Source organism: Loxodonta africana, chromosome 16 (assembly GCF_030014295.1).
Source record: "Loxodonta africana isolate mLoxAfr1 chromosome 16, mLoxAfr1.hap2, whole genome shotgun sequence".
Classification (NCBI taxonomy): domain Eukaryota; kingdom Metazoa; phylum Chordata; class Mammalia; order Proboscidea; family Elephantidae; genus Loxodonta; species Loxodonta africana.
The window spans coordinates 59,744,701-59,770,722 of record NC_087357.1 but is presented as its reverse complement, the minus strand read 5'-3'; the positions used below and the strand labels follow the sequence as shown (position 1 = coordinate 59,770,722).

Genomic DNA, 26,022 nt, shown 5'->3' with positions numbered 1-26,022 from the left:
ACAAAACAATGGGAACTAAATGAGCATTCTCAATTAAAAACATATATATAAGCCCACACAGAGGCTGTACATGTGAAAAGCCTGTATTTACACACACAGTCACCACATGATGGGTAATTAGCCAGGTAACTATAGGTTTTTCTCTGTTAGAAAAGTATATGTTTCATCAGGCTTTGAAATCTGCCTTATTATCGGCACTGCTATGAAAACAATGTTTTATTTCTTATTGAGAGAATAGGCCAGGCACGAAGCATTGTTTTTGGAGGACCTAATAGAATGCTTTCTTTGTGAATCAAAGAAGTAGAACGGGTAGTTGGAAGGTGGAGGATATCCTCCACCATGATGACCAAGTAACAATTTTAAGGGAGGCAAGGACTAAAATAGTGCAATTGCCGAGAATAAGAAGCATTCGGTGTCGTGCTAAAACCATCTCCTTAATAACCTGTCACCTCAAAAACAGACAGATTACAAACAAGCTGATAATAAAAAGATAAGGCAGAGCAGGTCTGGTCTGGATTTGTTTCTTTCCCTGCACATTTTTGTCACTGCTATAATCCTGAAACATGAAACTCAGTCCCTTGAGGAAGGGAGAAATTAATAAACGCCAGTATTAATATGTAAAATGTCCACCCACACACACACACACACACACATACACACGGACCCCTACAACAACAAAAACTCTCAGGCTAGCATGCTAGCTTCAAACACGTTCAAAAGCTCTCTCAATAATTTTCCCAGAATGAGTCTATAGGTGGCTGATTACTAATTAGGCCAAGAATAACCAGCAACTGAATACTCCAAGTAGGATCTTTCTCTGACCAGGTACGAATGAGACATCCCCTCCACCAGAGGGTGTCTTAGAAAGTCCTGTAAAAGGAATCAAATCAACCTTCAAATGTACCTAGGTATGTCAGGTAGACTAATAGCAGAGAACTCCAGAGATTTCAGGGAAGGCTGGTGATAAAAGGCCCATGTTTACTTAACCTACTAGGTATAGCTTTGAAGTTAGAATGCCTACACTATACAGTTACGACTGTAACTGGGAAGATAAGACAAACACATAAAAAAAAAGATACTGCAGTATATATATATAAGGTGGTACAGACACTAAGTCTGATAAGATAAGAGCTTAATAAAGGAGGACAAATCTAGGAGCTAGATGGCTAAGAAGGGTTCCAACGGCTTACTGCTAGTCTCAAAAAGGGAAAATTGCCACAGGTAAAAGTTCCAGAGAGGGCATTCCAAGAGGTGGCCAAAGGCAATGAGCTGCTCACAACATACGGAAGAGTATGAGACACAGAGTAGCGGGTATATGTGGTTAAAGAGAAAGAAGACTAAGCAGTTAGACAAGTTAGGCTAAAGCAGAAGGTTCACATTGAAGAGTAGTAAGAGATAAGGTTAGACAGATAGCCTATATAAACATTCTGTACGCACTTTGAGCTAGCAATTCTCCCTCTATTAGTGTATAAGGAAATAATTATAAATACGCGCACAGCTACCAGAATTTCACAGAATTTGTGCAAAATCCAAAAGAACCGAAATGTTCAACAGTAGAGACTTAGTATGAAACACCTCTGTAATAAAACAACAGGCAGCCAGATAAAAGAGGGAAAGAAGAGTATTTTAGAGAATGAAGACACAGTCACAATACAGCTACACAAATTAAACTGTGGTTCCCAAACAATAGACTTTATTTTACGGGGGAAAAGCGTATGCATATGAATTCTTGCCTATACGTACATTCATATACACTGACACAAACATAAACGCTAACAGCAGTTATTTCTGGGTGACAAGAAAATAAGCGCGTTATATTTTCTGCTTTTTGTTTGTGTGCACTGTCTACATTTTCCAAAATGAACACGGAAAACATTGGTAGTAAGAAAAATAACAATTAAAATTATTTAATAAGAAAATTAAAAGAAAAGAGAAATGGAGGCTGGGATTAAACAGGTCGTTCACTGGATGATCTCCTGCAGGATTTGTTATTTTATCCAGTTTGAAGAAGAAACCCTGGTGCCGCAATGGTTAAGCACTTGGTTGCTAAGCAAAAGTTCAGCAGTTGGAACCCAGCAGCTACTCCGTGGAAGAAAAGACCTGGCGATTGCATCCTGTAAAGATTATGGCCTAGGAAGTCCTATGAGACAGTTCTTCTCCGTCATATAGGGTCACTATGAGTTGGAATCACCTAGACGGCACGCAAAAACAACAACAGGTTACTGAAGAAGGGGTGGCTGCAGCTTGAGAGCTAATAGTTACAGAAGGTCAGAAGTATAAAAAGTACTGGAAATGATTAAATATAACAAAAGCCACTGGGGAGGGCCAAAGGAAGATTGTTCGAGGCAAGGCATGGCTCTGGTATTCTATGGAAAGAAGAAAACGATTCCACTTCATCCCAGTGTACTACATGAAAATGCACAAGGCTAGGCAACTAGGAAAGCCTGGGATCAGCAGCACTATTTGCTCAGCCACTACTGTGCAAGAAACACTTCACAAAGCCTTTGAGAACCCGCTATTATTCCATCTGTCCTAAATAAATATATTTATTTAAATCGGGTAATAGTCCAAACCTCAGCAGTCCTCTGCAGTGACCCGTACCAACTACAGACTTAAACACATCATGTTAGAGGAGAGAAGGGGAGTGAATCTTTGACATTTAGGAAAATTAATGTTTTGCAATAAAACCTCACGTTTCAAGTACTCTAAGAGATAAACGAGCTGTTCAGAAGAATCCGTGTCAATACTAAAGAGTATTAAACCTAAATGCCCAAATCAAATATCTGTTCACAATACCCTTGGGAAAAGCCACATCAATTCACATGTAGGATGGATGTGCTTTATATTCAAGGTGATGCTGTCGAGCCAACAGCCATAATAATGGCCTACCATCAGGAATCATGCGGTGGGCTAAAGAGATGACAGGTAGAAGGCAAATAAAAACATTTTAGATTTACACAAAAAGAGAAGAAAAGCATCATGCACCTCCAACTAGAAGGGGAAGGAACTGTTGGATCAAACTTTATTTTAAAAGCTAAGATGTGGCTGGACTTTCAAGAGATATTCAACAGACCACTGGGGACCAATCAGGCTTGTTCTTCACAGTAGACCCACTCCTATCACCAAGTGCAAGTAGAATTACTGCGCCAAGTTTGCAAATCTACCCAAGATAGCAGAAATTTATGAGCTTCTATTAAGCCAAGGCTGCCCAAAAGACTTTTCCAGTAGGCCTGAGATATATATCCAGAGACTAAAGGCTACATACTTATGTAGCAAGGAAACTAGGTTACAACTGAATTATCCCTTCATCTTTGGTTATGTTTCCATCTGATGGTAACTATCACAGACAAATAATTACTTGACAATTCACATTTCTTATTAATGAAGCTGGAACAAAAACATGGGTTGGTTGCCTTCTCCATCATGGTCTTTTATCACAGATGTGGCCATAAAATACCTGGTCCAAAACAAAGCACCAGAAGAAAAAAAAGGAAGAATAGCTGGAGTCTAGCACGATGATAATGAATTAAACTGCCATATATGATAATTTGGTCTTTATCTTTTTTGGTTGGAGAAGCTTAAACAAACTAGATACCAAGCTGGTCTTCAACTATGGACCTTAATTAAAACAAAAAATAATTTGGGAAGTTCTACCCTAAATGCTTCAGCATACAACTATATGAACTACAGGAGCTCAAAAGGCACACCACCAATATTGAACCATCATGGCTTTGCCGTATTAGTTAAAAATGGTGCTTAAGAGATAATGCTACTGTGTTTTTAAAAAAAAAAAAGTCAACTAAACTTCAGAAGGTGCCGATGCTAAATAATAACCCCCACTTTTTTGTTCTGAGAAGTAGAAAAGTCAAGGCCATACAGCTCTAGGGAAGAAAATCTAACAGTTTTGCCAATGTCACATCATCCCCGGAAGATGTCACGCTGGCCCCCAGAGCTCTGGCCCTACATGATGGATGCACCATGGCCTCTACTCCACTGGAAGCCATTCCTAATCCGGTTCTAGGTTTCTTAGAAAAGATGAGCTTTTACAAGGTAAGTGAGTAAACTTGTGTAAAAGAATATCCAAAGTATGTCCTGAGATGAGTAACCCAGATAGTAAGGAATTCTGGAGCTACATCCTGGAGAAGAATTAAAAAAACTGGGTAAGTAAAGAGACAACTGAAGACTGTTAAGAGGTAAGAGAGGAAGACACATCTACTAGCCCAATGTCCCTAACAGCCCCTTCCAGCCTGATAATTCTATGAAAAGCTCCAAAAAAAAAAAAGGATGAGTTTCTTATCTTGTAAGAAAGGTAAGAGGAGAATCATACATCATATCTAAGAGTGAATACTCCTAACTTGCATCCTAAAAGTAGCACTAAAAGTTCCAATTTCATTCTATTTTATCTTCCCCGACGTCTCCTATTCTAAAAGAATGAAACTCCTAAATTCAATAAACTCCTCTTTAGTTGACTGTCCACCTTGAAGCCATCATCAAAAAAGAACACAAATCAGGAATCCTGAAAAGCACTTATCACTCTAGGACGCATGGGAAGATGCACAGGTCAACAGAAATTCCAAACGAAAGGGTCTTAATCTGGAGTGCCCCTTCATGAATGATGGCGACGTGAATGTCTAGAGAGCAGTATCAATGACTAGCTCCTGGCTGGCTCAGACATGGTTAGATTTTGTAAAGACTTCCCTCTAGCCGGAATAGCTGAAGCGCAAACATACAGGAATGCTATTTATTCAAGGCACTTTTTTTTTAAATTGTGGTAACAATGTAGGTAACAAAATACTTGCCATTTCTATAATCTTCACAAGTACAGCTCAGTGACATTAATTATGCTTATATCGTGTTCAACTATCACCATTAACCTTTCCTGAATTTTTCATCATCCTTAACAGAATCTCAGCGTCCTCTATGCATGTCAGGATAGTTTCTACTCACTCATTCTACTGAGATTTCAGCCCAATGTTCAACTATTTTATTACATGACCAAGCTGAATTTTAATGTACAAATGAAATGGACTAACCTCCCTTATGTGTTTTCAATTTCTTAGAAAATATCCTATCACTGGACTGCTCTAAAGCTTTGAATGTCTTGAATGCTAGCTCTTGGAAGTGTGAACTTGGCCCTCCTCAAAAGTCCTTTGGGTTGTTGCTTTAAACGACACAAGACAACCTCCTGAAGAAGAAGCTATGGTGGCACTGGACATCGTGCTTCTCCAATGCTAACTGTGCTATGATTAGAATCTTTAAAGAATGCATGGTACACACAAAAATGCTGTTAGAGGACTTTGTGAAAAAATCGTTTGGAAAGAACCAATACAATTTTTTAAATGCCCCATATGTAAATGATTTCTACCCTAAAGTTAAGGATACTATAAGGCAAAATCTGTTTCAGTGAGGAGGCTATTTTATAGGGGTTCCTTATGATATGCGTGAACAGAACAATGCAATAATATATCACATGAGAAACTTCCCAAATTACAGTATTAAGGAAAATGGTATAGCTAGCCCATTGGAAGTTAAAATATAAATAATAAATATCCTTATGAGATGCTTTAACACATATAAAATATAAACTTATGAAGAAAGAAAGAAAGAAAAAGGGGAGGGGGAGGGAGGGAAGAAAGGAGGGAAATGAAGGAAGAAAGAATTATCCTAGTAAGAAGCATGTCTTCAATCCCAGCAAGTTCATTAGAAGTCTCAAGTGAAAAATCTTTAGCATGACAAACTGTCAACAGCTTAGCATGCTTCTTATTAGAGATATTTGTATTGTTTTCTTCGACACAGGGAGGAGATCTCTTCCACAGCCATACCCCTGGAAGCAGCTGGACATATCAAACTGAAAAGTGATCTGAAACAACCATTTGAAATACAAGACCTCCAGAATTTCCAAGCAAAGACCTCAGTCGATTTCTAACCACTTACACCATTGACCGCAGAAGGCTCATCTTATTTTTACAGAAATTTCAGGAGGAAAAGGTTGTGTTTGAGATACAACCTTGTTTATACATGTATAAACAAACAAAAGACAACAACAGACAGATAAAAAAAAAAAAGCAAGGACCTGAAGGACTTTAACAACAAGTCTTAAGGCAGACAGTAATGAGGGTAAGACTGTCGTCAATCACTAGAACGTGTGATTAGGGAAATTCAAAAGGGACAAATAAACTAACATTGTAAACATTGTACCACAGAGCTCTTTTATCATACTGTGCCTCCTTCTGACAATACAATGATAATACCACCTTAGACTTCAGTATCACAAATGCTTCATGGATAGTAACTAATTTGTTCTCAGTTATCTTCTAAAAAACCCAGTGAGATAAAGTGAGGTCCATCTTATGCGGTGTTCTACACACAAGGAAACTGAAGCTGTAAAAACACAGTGACTTCTCCAGGCAGTCAGAGACATACAGGTAGAGCCCAGATTCTCCTGAGGTCCCCCTCCTCCACTCTTTCAACACCACCATGCTGTTTACTCCCAAAAGTACACTGAAAGTCCCGGCACCAGAAGTGGCTGGGGAAGCTACTTGTTCTCAATTTGATAGGCATTTAGAAACAGAAATTGAACTGAGGGAACCCCCATCATTAAATTCAGCCATACCCACACCCACAATCTTTTGATCTCTTTTCTCGATTTCAGCTTAGACTCCTCTACCTTTTCTTTCTTTTTCTAAAGACATATTTGGAGATAAAACCATTCACAACTGCCCATCCACAGTTCGTGGCAGCATAATTGACAATGAGTCTGCTACAAAAAAATGAAAATGCTGTTTTAATAACCTTGGTCTAAAATACATTCTGTTGTATGCCTCAAAGGGTTTCAATAAAAAGTCAACCTGTAGAGACATATTTTCTTGGCTTAAACAACAATCCGAAGCATATAAATGTAGTCCAAGTATAATGACATATTTATAGGCCAGCGGGGCTTACACTGCAGCTTTCAGACTTCACTTAAAGAAACTCTGTAAGAAGCAGTGTTATAGGAAATAATTTGATTTTTTTTTCCAAACTATAGCCCAAGGAATAAAAAATGCAAGTTTGCTATGTTTAACTGATAGTGTTTATATTCCTTAGTTGCTAAAAATTTCGTAAAATGAAATAATTCTTCATTCAACTATTTCCAACTGCCAGACCAAATAAGGACATCAACTCCACTTTATTACAAAAGCTAAGTACTGTAATTCTAAAGACAAAAATAAATAACTAGAGGCCTGTGTAGTGAATGATTTAATCAACCCAATTCTTCTGGAAAAACAGGTTCTTGCGATCATTATGCTTATGAATAATACATTCCTTAACCCTTTTATTTTAACATAGGTATTTTTTCTTTCTTCTTTTTCTTCAATAAACCTTGGTATGAAACAGTCTGAAAGAAGGTAAAACACCTCACCAAGTAAAGTTACAATTTGCATTGGTTTCATGTTGAACTTTCTTTCTTTGAAAAGGACAAAGAGGAGGAAAAGGGATGAGTGTACGCCACCACAACTCAGAAATGTTTTTTAAGATTATTAGTTTTTCCACTATCTAGATCTGTAGTTTTAGTCACCAGTCATTTCGAATCTGAAGTGAAAACTCCGGAGGTTTTTTGAAAAGGCAAACATGACAAGCACAAATATTGTCCAAATGTATTTCTTGAGGGGGGAAGAGGATTAAAAAAACGAAAAGGGTTGTTGTGATTTTAATCAGAGCAGTTATTGGAAGTTGCCATTTGGGGCAGAGCTTCTCTTTGCCGAGTATTCATTTGTTGGCAGACACACATTTGTGAGAACATTCTTGTTTTTCTACTGTTCAGAGACAGACAGGAAGTGACACAAACTAGGACTAAAGGGAATTTATTCTACCTAAACACTGAGCAAGAAGAGCTCTTTAATTAGCTTTCATATTTTAAAATCCCTTCTCTAAGAGTCAACCTAATTACTCTGTTACTATTGATGTTTTAACGTGATGAAATGACTCGGTTATAAGAAAACATATTGGAGTTTTATGTTATCCTCAGAAAGGTGAGATCTTTCCATTCTTTTCTTACTTCCACCAGAAAAAAAGAAAGAGGGGGGTCTTAAGTAATCTCATAGTTCATCTTCTTTCTTTGGTAAGAACAATGAGGAGCTGGAAAGGTTCTACAGAAAGAAAAACCTATTAAGTGTGTGAATGTCCATTAACAATGTCGTACTGGAGGTGGTTTCAGTGTGACCAAGAGAAAGGGAGATAAGAAAACCACTGTGTAGAAGGAAAAGTACAGACAACAAGTATTTTGATGGTGCAGACAGAAAAAGGAAGAGGTTGAAGAGAAAGTTGCTGGGACAGGGATACCTACCTAGCCAATGACACCCCCCCATCTCCCCAGTATAAATCCTGACAATGTAGACTTGTAAACCTTAGATCAGGCAGATAATGGAAACTCATTACATTAAGGAAAGTTTTTGTTTCTCTTTCCACATTATTACAACACAGTGTGCATTCCAATTACAAAAGCTATTTGTTTCAAATTCCCCACAGCTCATACCAACTGAGTAGAATTTCAAGGCCCCAAATTCTATCCTTAAAGGGGTATTTTACACTAAAAAAAAAATAAAAGAGGTCCATGGTGTTGCTTGCTCATCAGAGAAAAGCCTCCCAATCAAATCTCCTGTTGGTTGTTTTCCGTTCCACCATAGAGCTGGCTCCCAAATGAGGCCAAAAAAGTCGGAATCACTTGGGAAGCCTTTTATCAGTACAGACTTCTTGGCCCTGCCTCAGGCTACTGAATGAAGAGTCTGTGGAAACTGGACTCAGCAATCAGTATTATTTTTTAAAGTCCCCTGGTGAGCCTAACCAGCAGCTAGATTTAAAAACCACCAATCTAGATTTTCTAGGTCAAGTCACTTGCAAATACTTTGAATATTCACTATAATCCACCACTTTCTTGTGGAATCAACTGTAAGAAGTAATGGGCATTTTTTTTTTTTTTAAATAATTAAAGAAGATCAAAACCTCTAGATCTTTTGATGGAAATAAGGGATTAGGTTTCTTTTCATGTTTATTAATAAAGTATTGATGTTAAATATAAAATGACACGGCTATAAATACTCTTGTTTATGTGGGTGACATCAAGCTTAACCATCTACACATTCTTTTGTCCCCCATGGGTTTTCTGTTTAGTTTTTTGTTAGTAACAGTATATTCCATAACTCAAAAAAAAAAAAAAATCAAACAAACAAAAGAGGTTTTTAATGTTAAGGAAAACACAAGACAATGGCAATACAACTTTAGATCAGGCATTAGGAAAAAAATGCACCAGATGTATTATTCAGAATTATCTCACGTCAGAAGACTAGTCATTGTCCATTTCACAAAACTGGGGGGTGGAACGTCATAGAGAGGAAGACTACTTTAAAAAAAAAAAAGGTCTTTGGCTTCAGAAGGAAAACTACTAGTTTAATAATTTTCTCTAAATGTGCACTTGACGTGAGGCAGTCATGTCTAAAATATTACCATCTGACATCTACCAAAAGCTGCCAGGAAACTGTTGATTATTAAACTCAAACTGTAAGAAAATATTAATGTATCCTGAAACACAGCACAGCTCATCACAGACCAGAAACACATGAAGGACAAAAGCAGTTACGAGTGTTTTTCAGCCTCTTTATGCCAATTAAAACTAACAGCCTAGGTTTATTGTAATAGTTAAGCTCTAGGTTAAAAAAAAAAAAAAAAAAACCCCACAAAACAGGAAGTTGTCCCATGAAGCATAAAATAGAGCTGTGAAAATCAGCATTGTGCTAGAATGAAAGAAAAAGATGCTTTAATATGTTAAAAGTGAAGCTCCTCTTTGCCAAAAGAGGAAATAAGTAGTCTAAATCAGAGGTCAACAACTTTGGTCTTGAGCAATGCTAGAAGAGTAAGTCAGTGAATGCCAGAAGGAAGAAAAAAACAAGGAAAGGACACAAAAAGGCACTGGAGAAAAAAGGGTTAAGGAAAAAAATAGCCCCTCCTATTTGCCAGGTACTGTACTAGACCCTTTATAGCTTACGTTGTACAATGACCCTGTCAAGTCCCCTATTTCACAGGTGGGGAAACTGAGTTTTACACACACACACACATATCAAACCAAACCTGTTGCCATCAAGTTAATTCTGACTTATAGAGACCCTACAGGACAGGGTAGAACTACCCCGCAGGGTTTCCAAGGCTATAATCTTTAAAGAAGCAGACTGCCACATCTTTCTCCTGTGGAGCAGCTAGTGAGCTCTAATGACCGACCTTTCGGTTAGCAGCTAAGTGCTTTAACCACTGCACCACCAGACCTCCTCAACTGAGGCTTAGCGGTTAAATTATTTGCCCAAGGTCACACAGTTAGGTTAGCAGCAGAATCAGGATTCAAATGGCAATCAGAAGTGACTACTCGGAAGCCCAAGTTCTCCTTTAAACTTACAGTGGAAAAGAAAGAAGGAAGAAAAAAACGCTTAGTTGATAATCACTGAATGCCAAACTCACAGGGAAACCAATACCATAAGCTGCCAACCAGCAGGTTCCCCTGCTTTGATGCTGCTCTCTTGCTCCAAGTAACTCATCTCTTTTCTTCACTTTGCTTTCCACCTAACATAAAACATGAAATTCTGACATGATATGGATAGGTGTCACAGTATCTGCTTATAACAAATACTTAAACTCTTCATTAATACAATTGTAGGTGCCTTAATTAAGTCTTAACCCTTGATACTGCCGTAGAAGCTATGGGTTATATCACCCTGTATCCAGCACAGGGCTCCACACATAGAAGGCTTTATAAATGTAACAGACAACGCCCATCCCTTAGCCACCCAGCCATCTGTCCATATATATTCTTAGGTTCTTTTCAGGTTAAAGACATTATGTACATTGGACAGGGTTTCCAGAAAAATCTATAACAAAAAAGTAGGTCATTATACATGCCTAAGCATTAGATTTAGAAGCCAAAATTATATTTACCAAGATCAGCCTTTTCCTTGAGAACGTCTTTGAAGTTGAGTCCACTGTTGAGGGTTGAGTGCCTGTACTTCAGCAGAGCCTCCTTCTGTCCGTTCCTCCCCAAGACCTCAGTTTTCATAGACCCAGCATGGATGCCACATCTCCACTTGGAGAAATCAGAATGGACCCATTTGACCAGGTCTTCAAGCTTCACAATCACCTTTTCGGAAACTGCAATAACTTCATCCTATAAGAAGTGGTTGGGGAAAAAAAAAAACATTATTTGTGAGTCAGGTAAATGACAACTTTTCAATAGATTCCACTGAAAATACCATTCAAGTTGTTGAACCTTATGCTAGCAGACATTGTATTTTCGAGTGACAGAGAATCACCAATAACTCAATTCTTCCTATGGTTTTTCACTGTTGGTTGTTTAGTTAGGGAATAATTTATATGATGTATTTGCTACATGACTAGAAAGTATCCAAAAACAGAGCAATAATTCTAATAGCCATTTTTCAGCACTAGTTGCCAAAGCTTTCTCTATTTGACCACTTGGGTGGAAGCTAATTTTTTAGGTGCAATTAATTGTAAATGTAAAAAGTGAGAGCTAGATGACTAATGGTTAGCCTGTCTCTGTAGAAAGGGTCTAAGTAAATCTGGGATTCTTGGAACTCTGACTCACCCCAAAATTCCTATGTTTATGGTACATTTTCCCTTGGCTTATACACAAATATTGAATTTAACTTTTTTCCTAAAAATTAAATAAAACTGTGATGTAATCCCAAAAGAAATACTTTATAAATGTTATGTGAAAGAAAGAAAGAAACTTACACGTTCTCATGTTTCTTCAAAACTTTGTAAGTTGAGAAATGAACTGACTTTTCCTTTTAATACATTTGGGGTAAGGGGAAAGGGTGAGTGAGGAGAAAGCCTTTGAATCTAAGAAAAGTAGTTGAAACTTTTCTCCTATGGATCATAAATTTTAATTTTAAGCATCTCTAATTGCTTCCAGGAAACAACCAACTTTTCTGACTCAGAATTAATCCCACAAAATATTTAATAGATATCCACACATGGAACAAAAGAGGCCCCTCACCAGAAGATTCTTTGGAAAAGGCTTAAAAAGATCATCTCTCTGGTTTTAAGCTAAATTATTTGAAGCATTTGACATTTCAACTTGAATTGACTTCTTTCATTTCTTTTTACTTCACATTTCTGAAGAAAGCTTAACTGTGAAAACCCCTAAGTTTACAAAATCTTAGAAATACTTTTTTGACAAACAACAAGAGGAAGATGTCTCGAAGCTATTAAACAAAAGAATTCACAACGGATTTGGCTAATTTTGCTGTTAAACATGACTCTTTCTTCCTCCCTCACCCCCCACACACACCACCTCACACACTACTCCAAAGCAAACAAAAAAGAGTTTATTAAGATAAGCTTCGTACAGTAAGAAGCCCTAGATTTAGTGTTTTTTTAATGTTTGAATGTAGGATCTAAAATTTCATTTTTCCTCATCCAGCTCCAAGCTGCTTCTGAGTAGAAAGTTTGTTAAGCAGCAGCAAAATAATAAATACTCTATCAAAAATGAAAACTAAAACTTGCGTAATGGAATCCTTCCCCTTATCATGATTAAATATGAACTTCTACTAAATGGGAGACACAGTGGAAACTGTTTTTATCCTCTGCTCATGAAAAAACTTCAATACTCTATAAACAATGGAGCTGACTACAAAGTACCTTTCAACGGATGATTTCACTCCGTTTCACTACACCATCCTCTTGAAATAAAAGCTCTGTAGTCGTCATGCATTTTATAACTATTACATGGTGATTATGAAATGTCAGAATAAAAATTCAGCCTGGGTATTGTTTCAAAGCATATGGGAACAACTTCTAGATAGGGCACACCAGAAATCAAGTTTAGAATGTACTGGAAAATAATTAAGTATCACGGTATATAAGTCTCAGCATTAGGAAAGACAGAATTTGGCAATATGGTTACCAAATATGGTTCCCTAGACTAGACAAGTTTGGAGATGAGTGTTATTTTCAAATAGCTCTAACTATGATCAAATGATTATCATTTCAATTACCAGTTGCTTCAGATCTTTTCCAAGAAATGGCATGACTAGCTCTGGCTGGCTTACAACTCCTGCCAAACAGTTTATTAACCAAGACAAAATACAATTCTTACGATGTCACTGATGAATAAACCCATCTTTCACGATTCAGTCTATAGATTTCTGCTTCTTCTTCTCTTTCTTTCTCTCTCTTCAACAGACCTTTCTGAATATACACACATACATAAAAATAAATGCAGGAATTCACATAAACATGCATAAACCATAAACCCAAGTTTGGATTAATTGTGAAACCACCAGTATGTTTTATTACAGATTGACAGAGGAACTGGCCCTGCAACACTCTCAAATGCCAGGATTTAGAAGGAAATCTGATAAGCAGAGGAGGGAGAAACAACAAACCAATCCAAGAAACAAAACAGCCAACACACAGATAGAAAAAGTCTCAGGAAACATTACTTTGTACACACAATGGCGTAAATCACATGTTCGTATTTACTATTCTGAGTAAGTGCTGACTAAAGTTCCTAATACTCACCATTCTTGGGCAAGTCTCTATGTCTAAGAAAAGAATTTCAATAAGCTCATCTCATGATTACATTAGCTCTCTGCAAACTGAGAACTAGCCCTGGATAAATATTCCTGATTTAATCTAAGGCAACATAAAAAGAACACATGGAAATACACTTTATTATTCTATTAATGTACCTTGGCTTTTCAATTAACCTAGCGCATAATCAATATTTATGTAGGCTGTGTTGAGATACTTTCTAAGTCTATATCTCCTTTCATCACTGTTTTAGACTATTTCTGTAATTTGGATTTCGTTTCTATCACTGTACAAAAAAGAGCTCATTCAATCATGACATTCTCTAAGTCAGAGGAGAGCACCTATTTAGAAGTCACAAACCACTCCGTCCACTTGCATGGTCAGCTTCTTCAAGTATTCTAAAAATTGGGAAATTTTACACAAATATATCCAGATTTCCCCCTTCTCTTAAAAATGGAATGGGGGTGTCTGGCATGCTAAAAGTCAAAAAACAAGTTGAAACTGAGTAGTAGTTGCCTGCTTTGGAAAACATGAGGCGCCTAGTTTGTGACAGTCCCCACCACTTCCTATTGCCCTAGAGTCATTCCACATTTCTCTCTCTTGCCTGGCCCCTGAGTAGGTACCAAACATTTGAACTTGCATACCCTGATTTATTCCATATCCCTTACTTTATTGTTGAGGACAATGAGATTCAGTGACATGTCCTAATGCCAACTTCTGGCAGAATTTAGACAAGAATCTATGTTTCCTATTTGGTAAAGTGTAGTCTTCCAGAACTCTGGAGCAGACTAGCAGACTGCCTGGGTTCAAATCCTAGCTCTGCAACTTACTATCTAAGAAACATTGGACAACTTCATTAACCTCTCTGTGCTTCAACTCTTTTTTTCTTTATGGATGTAAAAAAGGAATAATAATAGTATCTACCTCTTACAATCCAGCTGGACTACATAAAGAAGTACACAGCATCAGGACTGGATGTAATATGCAGACGACCTATGATATGCAGATGACACAACTTTGCTTGCCGAAAGTAAAGAGGACTTGAAGCACTTACTGATGAAGATCAAAGACCATAGCCTTCAGTATGGGTTATACCTCAACATAAAGAAAACAAAAATCCTCACAACTAGACCAATAAGCAACATCATGATAAATGGAGAAAACATTGAAGTTGTCAAGGATTTCATTTTACTTGCATCCATGATCAACACCCAAGGAAGCAGCAGTCAAGAAATCAAACGACATATTGCATTGGGAAAATCTGCTGCAAAAGATCCTTTTAAGCGTTAAAAACCCACGATATCACCTTGAGGACTAAAGTGCGCCTGACCCAAGCCATGGTATTTTCACTCACCTCACATGCCTGGAAAAGCTGGATGATGAATAAGGAAGACCAAAGAAGTGATGCATTAGAATTACGGTATTGGCAAAAATTATTGAATATAGCATGGACTGCCAGAAGAACAAATATGTCTTGGAAGAAGTGTAGCCAGAATGCTCATTATAAGCAAGAATGACAAGACCTTATCTCTTGTACTTTGGACATTTTATCAAGAGGGACCAGTCCCTGGAGAAGGACATCATGCTTGATAAAGGTGAGGGTCAGCAAAAAAGAGGAAGACCTTCAACAAGATGGATTGATGCAGTGGCTGCAACAATGGGCTAAAACACAGCAATGATTGTGAGGATGGTGCAGGATCTGGCAGTGTTTTGTTCCGTTGTACACGGGGTCACTACGAGTTGGAACCAACTCCATGGCACCTAGCCACAACAACCTCTTACTGTAGTCATAGGATTAAATGGGTTGACATAAATGAAGTGCTATGTCAGTGCTGGTAATCATTGTCATTGCCCTTATTCCTATATATTGGTTTTTTGCAAAGTGTGGCATGCAGAGGGTGACTTTAGATGGTTCATGGTAAAAAAAATTTTAACATACTAAATTACTCATTGCATATTCATTTTTGTGGTTTCCTTTTATTTATGGAAATTGGTACTGACTTTCCACTTATAGGAGCTATAGAAACTTTGCTCTAAATTTAAAATGAGTTCAAAAATGAGTCAATTTAAACAAAGCCATTAAGTAAACAGTGCCATAGGGGACATGTGGATATAGTTTTAAAAAAAGGGTTAAGATGCTAGGAGAATGACTGAAATTTAGAACAGTGGATTATATCAGTGGTTCTCAAAGTGTGGTCTTGGAACCACTGGAAATCCTCAAGATGATTTCAGGTGGTTCACAAGGACAAAGTAAGCATCATAATAATACTAAGACATTATTTGTTCTTTTCACTCGCATTATCTCACCAGCGAACAATGGAGTTTTCCAGAGACCATATGACATATGACACGGCAAGAGAGTGAATGCAGAAGCAAATATGAGAATCCAGCTATCTTCTGTTAAGCTAGACAGTAAAGAGATTTACAAAAATGTAAAACAATGCTACTCTTCTTAATACTTTTGTTTGTTTTTGAAAATATAGTTAATTTTCATAAAAATGTGTTACATTAACATAATGGGTTTGTTATTGCTAATTTTATTTTTTTAATGAATTTACAGTAAAATTGACTTTGAGTATTTAGTTCTATGAGTTTTAACACATGGATAGATTCATATAACTTCAATCACCATAACCATCAGAATACAGAACAGGTCCTTCATCCCGAAACACTCCCTCGAATGTACTAGTCCTTGGCAGTCACACTCTTCCCCATCCACAAACCCTGGCAACCATTGACCTGTACTCGTTATAGTTTTGTCTTTTCCAGATGTCACGTGAATGGAACCGATAGTATGAAACCTTTTGAGACTGTCTTCTTTCACTCAGAAAAATGCCTTTGGGATTCTTCCATGTTGCTGCATGTATCAATTGTTTGTTCTGTTTTGATTTTTTTCTTTTTTACTGCTAAGTAGCACTCCATGGTATGGATCTATCACAAAGCTTGTTAATCAATTCACCCACTGAGGGATATCTGGGTTGTTTTAAATTTTGGCGATTACAAATAGAGCTGCTATCAATGTTCATGTAAAACAAAGAAAGCCGCGATAAGCTTTTGTGTACAGGTTTTTGTGTGAATATAAGTTTTCAATTCTTTAGAGTAAAATGTCTAGGAATAGGATAGTGGAGTCATATGCTAAGAATATATCTAACTTTATAAGAAACTGCCAAATTCTTTTCCAGAGGGACTGTACCATTTTGCATTCCCACCAGCAATGTACGAGGCTTCCAGTTGCTCCTTAACCTCACCAGCACTTGATATTGTCATTATTTATTGCTATTTTAGCAGGTATGTTAATGGGGTCCCAAGGACAATAAACATACAAGTGTAATATCAGAGGTTTTGGGAGGGATGAAATGAGAACAGGAAAACATGGTATGGTCAACTCAACCTTCCTTGAGCATCTCAGATTTTAGAAACGTGCCTTGTAATAGTTGAAACATGATAAATGTTGGGAACAGGAAACACAATACATGATGTTAGCTAAATAAATTGAGTCCGTTAAAAAAAAAAAGACACTGACATATGAATGGGAATTTTCATCAAGATAGACACTACAAATAAAGGAAAACTGTATCAACTTTTGAGGAGACCAGGCACAACTTGTACCCTTGCACTGAACCAGTCTGGTCAGGCACATGTGCCTACCATGTGCATCACCAATAGGCACAAGAGGAGGATGTGCCACCTTTGTGCCTGGTGAGGCTGGCCACTCCTTGTGCTTCAAGCCTCCTTTAGATAGTCTGCAATTTGAGGGCTCCATCCCTTTGCCAAGGAGCCCTAGTGGTGCAGTGGTTAAAGCACTTAGCTGCTAACCAAAAGGTCAGCAGTTCTAACCCACCAGCCCCCCTGTGAGAGAAAGATGTGGCAGTCCACTTCTCTAAAGATGTACAGCCTTGGAAACCCCATGAGGCAGTTCTACTCTGTCCTACAGGGTCACTATGAGTTGGAATCAACTTGATGACAGTGGATTTGGTGGCTATCCCTTTACCCTAACGAGCCCTGGTGGTGCTGTGGTTAAACGCTGGGCTGCTAATAGAAAGGTCAGTGGTTCGGACCTACCAGCCTCTCTGCGGGAGAAAGATGTGTCTGCTTCCATAAAGATTACAGCCTTGGAAACCCTATGGGACAGTTCTACTCTGTCCTATAAGGTTGCTATGAGTCAGAATCGACTCAACAGCAATGGGATCCCTTTGCCCAATTGTTCTCCCTGTTACACATTATTGTGTTCTGCAAGTCCAAGAAAGTCACGCAAGACAGAATGGACATGTAGGTCAACAAGATGAAGCTTTCACTGGTAAGCAGTGAAATGGCAAAAATGAGGACAATGCAGTAAGTGTTTCATGAAGCTGAATACATTAGATTTAAAGGACTACTCTTATATCTGTAGGGGTCCCAACAGGAAATAGAATATTGCCATTATTATAATCCAAAGAGGAAGAGCATTTACACACAAAGGGAGTAATTACAAAGGTGTTGGTGTGATGTAGGGAACCATAAGAGATAGACAGTGCAGGAATCTGGGCTAGAAGCTGCTGAGCCATCACCACTCCAAGGTCAAAGGGTCAAAGAGTTACAAAAGTGGTGACCAGGATCAGAGTAACTGTTCTCACAGCAGCGGTGGCTCTTTGAGGGATGCAACCAGTCTGGAGAGATTCCACAGATAATTTCTCCTTCCTCCTTCTCCCTCCTGGAGGGCCATCTCTGTGGTTATACCCCACTAGAAGCCATAAGACCAAGGAGCCCTGTTAATGGAGCCCACACAGGCCAGCCTCCCAGGGCAGACAGCAGAGAGAAGGGAAGGGTGTGGATTTGGATGGGGGGCTCCCCACACAGTCCTTTCTTAAAAGACTTACTTCCCCCTTTTGTCTGTCATTATAATATCCTTCTTTCTCTGAAATGGGAATGGCAGTAGATGATAGTTTTTTTTTTTTAATGCCCTTACTAGGGAAAATAAAAAGATATCAATTTTAAATTGGTCCCTGAACTGGGAATTACTGTTCTTATTATCTGTGACATAATGTTAAATCTTTATTAGTTGTCAGTATTGGTTGCTGAATTGCATAATACTGTCTTCTACAGTAATCACCTAAACTGCAAACACTTTCTCGAGGCAGGTACCCTTGCTGAACTTGTACTTTTCTTGTACCTTCCAAAGAGTCAAGGACTATGCTGAGCCTAAGGCACTCAACAAATGCTTATTTCAATAGTATACCATCTCTGAATTTTCCATGTTGGGAGAAACTAAGGGATAGCTGAGAAGATGCTGGCTTCTGAGTCAGATGGACCTGGCCCAAGTGTTAGCTCTACTGGGTTTAATGTCCTTGTGAACCTTGGGAAGTTCCATCATGTTAATATAAGGTAAACGAACTGGCCTGAGTGAGTAGTCAGGATGTTGCTGTTATTACAGTACAAGGGTCAACACAGAGCAGGTGTCCAAGAAATTATGGCTATTATTATTATATAATATCATTTTAACTGAAAATGAGGGAATAGAGTATTCAGATGCCACCTGTGAGTAACAATGTGTGTCCCTAACCCTTTTTAATTCTTCATCTAGAAACAAAGATACCCTGTACCTTTGTTCCTGCTGGACACCTCCAAGGAAAGCTGGACCAGAAAACAAGGAAACAGCAATGGAAAAGTCTGAGATGTTTACTTTGCCCAGACACTAATCTAAGGACTTTAAAGATAGTATCTCATCTAATTCCTATAAGGACCCTCTGAGGTAGACATTCTTAGGACTATTTTAGTGATAAGAAAACTAAAGTAGAACCAGAAACCAGCTTAGATGTACCATCTTCTTTCCAGGACACTGAGCTATTAAGTCCTTTCAGTAGCCAACACCCTACCTTACTCCTATCCTGGGACAATTGAACCTTCCTCCCCCCCCCCCACTAGTTCCCAGGGGTGGGTGAGATTTAAAGTTACCTCACAACAAAAAGAATTTACATTGAGGCTGTGGAGAGATTGGAACACTTATACACTGCTGGTGGGAATGTAAAATGGTACAACCACTTTGGAAATCGATTTGGCGCTTCCTTAAAAAGCTAGAAATAGAACTACCATATGACCCAGCAATCCCACTCCTTGGAATATAACCTAGAGAAATAAGAGCCTTTACACGAACAGATATATGCACACCCATGTTTATTGCAGCACTGTTTACAATAGCAAAAAGATGGCAGCAACCAAGGTTCCCATCAACAGATGAATGGATAGATAAATTATGGTATATCCACACAATGCAATACTACGCATCAATAAAGAACAGTGAGGAATCTGTGAAACATTTTATAACATGGAGGAATCTGGAAGCCATTATGCTGAGTGAAATTAGTTGCAAAAGGATCATTGAAGTCAATATGTAAAGGATCACTATAAACAAAAAGAGGGACTAAATACAGGTGGCATAGAACTGCCATATGGAGAGGGATACAAGGCGATATAGGACAATACAAGTTAGGTTTTTAGTTAGAAAAATAGGGGTAAATATTAAGGTAATCACAAAGAGGTATAACAACTCCATAACTCAAAATAAAAACCAAGAAAAACATAACGACTCAGCAAACATAAAGTCAAATGCTATGAAAATGAGGAACACAATTTACAAAGAAAAACGTCTCAGGACAAAAAAGTAAGTGGAAAAATGAAATTGTCAACAACACACATAAAAAGGCATCAAAATGACAGCACTAAACACATACTTATCTATAATTACACAGAATGTAAATGGACAAAATGCACCAATAAAGAGACAGAGAGTTTCAGACTGGATAAAGAAACACCATCCGTCTATATGCTGCCTACAAGAGACACACTTTAGACTTAGAGACACAAACTAAAACTCAAAGGATGGAAAAAAATATATCAAGCAAACAATAAGCAAAAAAGAAGAGGAGTAGCAATATTAATTTCTGACAAAATAGACTTTAAAGTTAAATCCAACACAAAGGATAAAGAAGGACAGTACATAATGAATAAAGGGACAATTGACCAGGAAGATATAACCACATTAAATATTTATGCACCCAATGACAGGGCTGCAAGATACATAAAACAAACTGTAACGGAACTGAAAAGTGAGATAGACACCTCCACAATTATAGTAGGAGATTTCAACACAACACTTCATCCAGTAAGAAGCTCAATAGAGACACGGAAGACCTAATTGCTACAATCAACCAACTTGACCTCATTGACTTATACAGAACTCTCCACCCAACTGCTGCAAAGTATACTTTTTTTTCTAGCGCACATGGAACATTCTCTAGAATAGACCACATATTAGGTCATAAAACAAACCTTTGCAGAATCCAAAACATCAAAATATTACAAAGCATCTTCTCAGACCATAAGGCCATAAAAGTGGAAATCAATAACAGAAAAATCAGGGAAAAGAAATTAAATATTTGGAAACTGAACAATACCCTGCTGAAAAAAGACTGGGTTATAGAAGACATTAAGGAGGGAATAAAGAAATTCATAGAGTGCAACGAGAATGAAAATACTTCCTATCAAAACCTCTGGGACACAGCAAAAGCAGTGCTCAGAGGTCAATTTATATCGATAAATGCACACATACAAAAAGAAGAAAGAGCCAAAATCAGAGAACTGTCCCTACAACTTGAACAAATAGAAAGTGAGCAACAAAAGAATCCATCAGGCACCAGAAGAAAACAAATAATAAAAATTAGAGCTGAACTAAATGAATTAGAGAACAGAAAAACAATTGAAAGAATTAACAAAGCCAAAAGCTGATTCTTTGAAAAAATTAACAAAATGGATAAACCATTGGCCAGGCTGACTAAAGAAATACAGGAAAGGAAACAAATAACCCGAATAAGAAATTAGTTGCAAAAGGACAAATATTGTATAAGACCACTATTATAAGAACTTGAGAAAAAGTTTAAACTGAGAAGAAGACATTCTTTTGTGGTTACACGAGGGGGGAGGGAGGGAAGGTGAAAGAGGGGCATTCACTAATTAGATAGTAGATAAGAACTACTTTAGGTGAAGGGAAAGACAGCACACAATACAGAGGAGGTCAGCACAATTGGACTAAGCCAAAAGCAAAGAAGTTTCCTGAATAAACTGAATGCTTTGAAGGCCAGTGTAGCAGGGGCAGGGGTCTGGGGACCATGGTTTCAGGGGACATCTAAGTCAATTGGCATAATAAAATCTATTAAGAAAACATTCTGCATCCCACTTTGAAGAGTGGTGTCTGGGGTCTTAAACGCTACCAAGCAGCCATCTAAGATGCATCAATTGGTCTCAATCCACCTGGATCAAAGGAGAATGAAGAACACCAAGGACACAAGGTAAATACGAGCCCAAGAGATAGAAAGGGAACCAGCGACTACATCATCCTGAGACCAGAAGAACTAGATGGTGCCCGGCTACAACCGATGACTGCCCTGACAGGGAACACAACAGAGAACCCCTGATGGAGCAGGAAAGCAGTGGGATGCAGATCACAAATTCTCATAAGACCATACTTAATGGTCTGACTGAGACTAGAGCGACTCTGGTGGTCATGGCCCCCAGACCTTCTGTTGGCCCAGGACAGGAACCATTCCCAAAGCCAACTCTTCAGACATGGATTGAGCTGGACAATGAGTTAGAGAGGGATGCTGGTGAGGAGTGAGCTCCTTGGATCAGGTGGACACTTGAGACTATCTATGTTGGGATCTCCTGTCTGGAGGGGAGATGAGAGGGTGGAGGGGGTTAGAAGCTGGTGAAATGGACACGAAAAGAGAGAGTGGAGGGAGAGGGTGGGCTGTCTCATTAGGGGAAGAGTAATTGGGAGTAATTGTGTAGCAGGGTGTATATGGGTTTTTGTGTGAGAGACTGACTTGACTTGTAAACTTTCACTTAAAGCACAATAAAAATTATTATTAAAAAAAGAATTTACATTTTTAATTTTTAATGTGTTTTTGCCCCCAACGTAAAACAACACAAATTGTCATTCATGCACTGGTTAAAATGTAAAGAATCTTCCGCTGTCTAAGTGTTAACAACATCTCTCAAGTATGAGCTTGTTTAATTTGACTCCCTTAACCGTGATCTGAAATGGATTTGCCATGGAGGCTCATTAGTGTATTGGGTTCTCACTTCCCAGGCCAGCCCCTCCTCTTCCAATTTTCTTGCTCCCCTTCACCAGACATTTGGCTGAAGCTTATGGCTTAGCGAATTTTGGAAATCCATCCCAGCACAATTAGAAGTAAGACTGCTCTGAGGCAGGATTTGTCCAATGTAATGTGACCATCCTTGAAGATACAGCCAATGGTATTTGCATACAAAACAAGTTAGTAAAAAATCCTAAATATTTTATGTTCTTAGATGTGTTTTTAATACACACTAATCTAAAACATGTTCAGCAGCAGCCTGCTCCCCTGACCAGGAGACCTCGGCTACTAACCAAAAGGTCGGCAGTTCAAATCCACCAGCCGCTCCTGGGAAACCCTATGGGGCAGTTTTACTCTGTCCTATAAGGTCCCTATGAGTCAGAACCAACTCGAGGGCATCTAACAACAACAACAACCCTTCCTTTGGCAAAATTAATAGGGTGCGAACTTCACAGTCTTTTTTTCTAACTACTTACAGGTTATTAAAACTGACTTAAAGAAAGAAAACCATTGCCTTTGCACCAACTCTGACACAGCAGCCCTATAGGACAGAGTAAAACTGCCCCCAAAAAGTTTCCAAGGAGTGGCTGATGAATTCAAACTCCCAACCTTCTGGTTAGCAGCTGAGCTCTTCACCACCACACCACCAGGGCTCCAAAATTAGCCTAGCACCCAAATACTTAATGCTAGCCATTAAAATATAGGCAAAAGAAGATAAATGAGCCCAATTCTGAGATTAAAGCTCAGTTGAGTTAGCTGTAAGAATGCTCTATAGAAACAAAAATAAACAATAACGAAACTCAAACCCAGCTGCCACTCAACCCAACTATTCTATTACAGGGAATGACTCCAAACCATGATTGTTATATCTCTTGATCTTTTTCACCAAGTTTTAAAGGCATATTATCCTCTGTCCAGGTATGCAGTTCAGCAGGGTCTATACTCCATAAAGACCCTAAAAGGAAAAAGATATTTTACCCTGCTTGGTATTTGAAAATCAAAGTGGAAGCCTCCTGAATTATTAAAGGTTATTGGTGATCCGGCATGGAGTCTTGATATACCATTGTCATTAATTAGAAGAGCAGTCTTCACAGTGAATCACTGAAAGCTTAAGCCTATTTAGAAAGCTTTAATGTAGAAACCAAGTAAATCTTCCTGTTTTGTGTAGCCTCCACTTAAACATAAACATATGATTTAGACATGCTCCCTCTTGTTAAACATTTTTTTTGCTCTGTTCACTTCACACAGTTCACATTATTATCTTCACGTGTACAATGCCAGCAGACTAATTTGAGACCCACGGCTTTATTTAATAATGCAATTATCCTATATTGGATTACTTAAAGGGGCTTTGTATTTTTAAGTTCTAGTTTTTCCTATACTATTGATATGCTCTGCCATGGCAAATGATTCAGGCTTCAGTCAAAAGCCCTAAACTCAGTTTGTAAAAATAGTGTTTTTGAATAAACCAGGATTAACACAAGAGCCAATACGCAATCATAGTTGGTGACCTTTCTACTCCTGTTCAAAGAATATGGTGTGGAGACCAACACAGAGGACATTCTCCAGCAACTACAACCGCCTGATTCCAACTCTTTTTGTCACCTCAGGGGGGGGTTATATACGCCAGAGAATAAAGCCTGAGTTTCCTCAAGGTGAGCTTTCTGATGGCAGAACGGATAATTCGTATCACTTTTTATCCCTTGCAATGTCCTATGCACTGCCAGGTAGACCTTAAAGAATGAACACATGCATGGCACTGGATGGTCTGACAAAAACAGTTGCAGAAGGGAATACAGAAGGATCCATCCCTGTCGCCTTTAACCGAGCATTCACAAACTGAGCTTTATTCAGTGTTGCTGTCAGAAGGGATTTGGTTCTAGCTTTTCTCCAACTCAATTCAATCTGATCCAATTAACTTGTATTGACTATCTCCTCTGTGCCAGGCAATGGGCTGAGTATCAGCCACAGAGAGATAAGGATAAATAAGACACAGGTGCTGCCCTTCAGTAACAGCGCTGGGGGCCTCCTGTTCCTCCCTTGGGAAGTGAAGGATACTTTCTTTCCAGTCCTTTGTCAGGGGGTTCATTCACTCTTTCATTCTCAATGTTCTGAGCACCTGCTATGAGCTATGCTTGGCACTGGATGAGGAGAGGTGGAGAATATGCCTCTGCCTCATGGGACATCCACCTGGTGGGGGGACAGAGACAGAAAATAAGAAGTCCTTGGCTAAATGTGATTTGCAGAATGCAAGACTGTCGTAAGTCATTCACCTGAGTACCAACTATGTGCCAGGCACTGTGCTAGAGTTATAGTGAGGAACAAAACAGACAAAAAATCTCTGCCCTCCTAAACCCTGCAGTCCTGTGTGTGTGTATGTGTGTGTGTGTGTTCGTGGGCATGTGTGAGTGCATCTATTTCTTGGAGGAGAAGGGAAGGGTCAGAAGGGCCAGATAATAAACAAAATCTGAAACAAAAGAACTAAGGGAGGCAATAATGGGGGGTAAAGGGTAGGACTGGGGATGATTTTAAATCAAATGGTCAGGAAAGGTCTCTCTGCTGAGACCCCAAGGAAGACAAGGGCCCAGGAGGTTAAAGTAGGGAAATGTTATGGAATGAATTTTCTTCCCCCAAAATAAACGTTGTAAATCCTAACCCCTATGCCTGTGGTTATAATCCCATTTGGGAATGAGTTTTCTGCTACGTGAATGGGGTAGCATTAATGTTGGGTGTGTCTTCAGTCAATCTCTTACAAGAGATAAATGGAGCAGATTAGGCAAGCAGAGACTGGGGAAGAGAGACGCCAAGCCACATGATGATTGCCCAGGAGCAGAAGCTCAGAAGAGGCAAAGATCTTCCTCCAGAGCTGACAGAGAGAGGAAACCTTCCCCTAGAGCTGACACCCTGAATTCGGACTTCTAGCCTCCTAAACTGTGAGAAAATAAATTTTTGTTTGTTAAAGCCACCCCCTGTGGTATTTCTGTTATAGCAGCACTAGGTAACTAATACAGGGAAGAACACAGTACATTCCAGGCAGAAGGAACACCACCACTGCGACAAAGGTGCTAGCTCAGGAGAGGCATAATAAAAAAAAAAAAAAAAAGAGAGAGAGAAAGTTAAGGAATGTAAAAAGAAAACACACCCATCCAACGTTGATAAAAAAAAAAAAAGGTGTTGATACATGCTCCTAAATTTGAGTACAGACCCCTTTTCTCCAAGCCCCCACTAGATTTAGGATGGAAACCACCCCATAAATCAATTTCTTTTACTAAAAATTAACCAGAATCTATTTAGTGCCACCTTTTCCCCAAACAGGAGT

The 26,022-nt window shown here is 38.6% G+C and overlaps 1 protein-coding gene across 1 annotated transcript in view; it reads right to left on the bottom strand.

The window, feature by feature from the left end:
* The window catches only part of ARID5B (AT-rich interaction domain 5B), a 200,918-nt gene that overhangs the window by 155,251 nt on the left and 19,645 nt on the right, over positions 1-26,022 (bottom strand). The window contains exon 3 of the mRNA XM_003409283.4: positions 10,960-11,185. Within this exon, the coding sequence (XP_003409331.2) occupies positions 10,960-11,185 (226 nt within the window). The remainder of the gene's footprint in view (positions 1-10,959; positions 11,186-26,022) is intronic.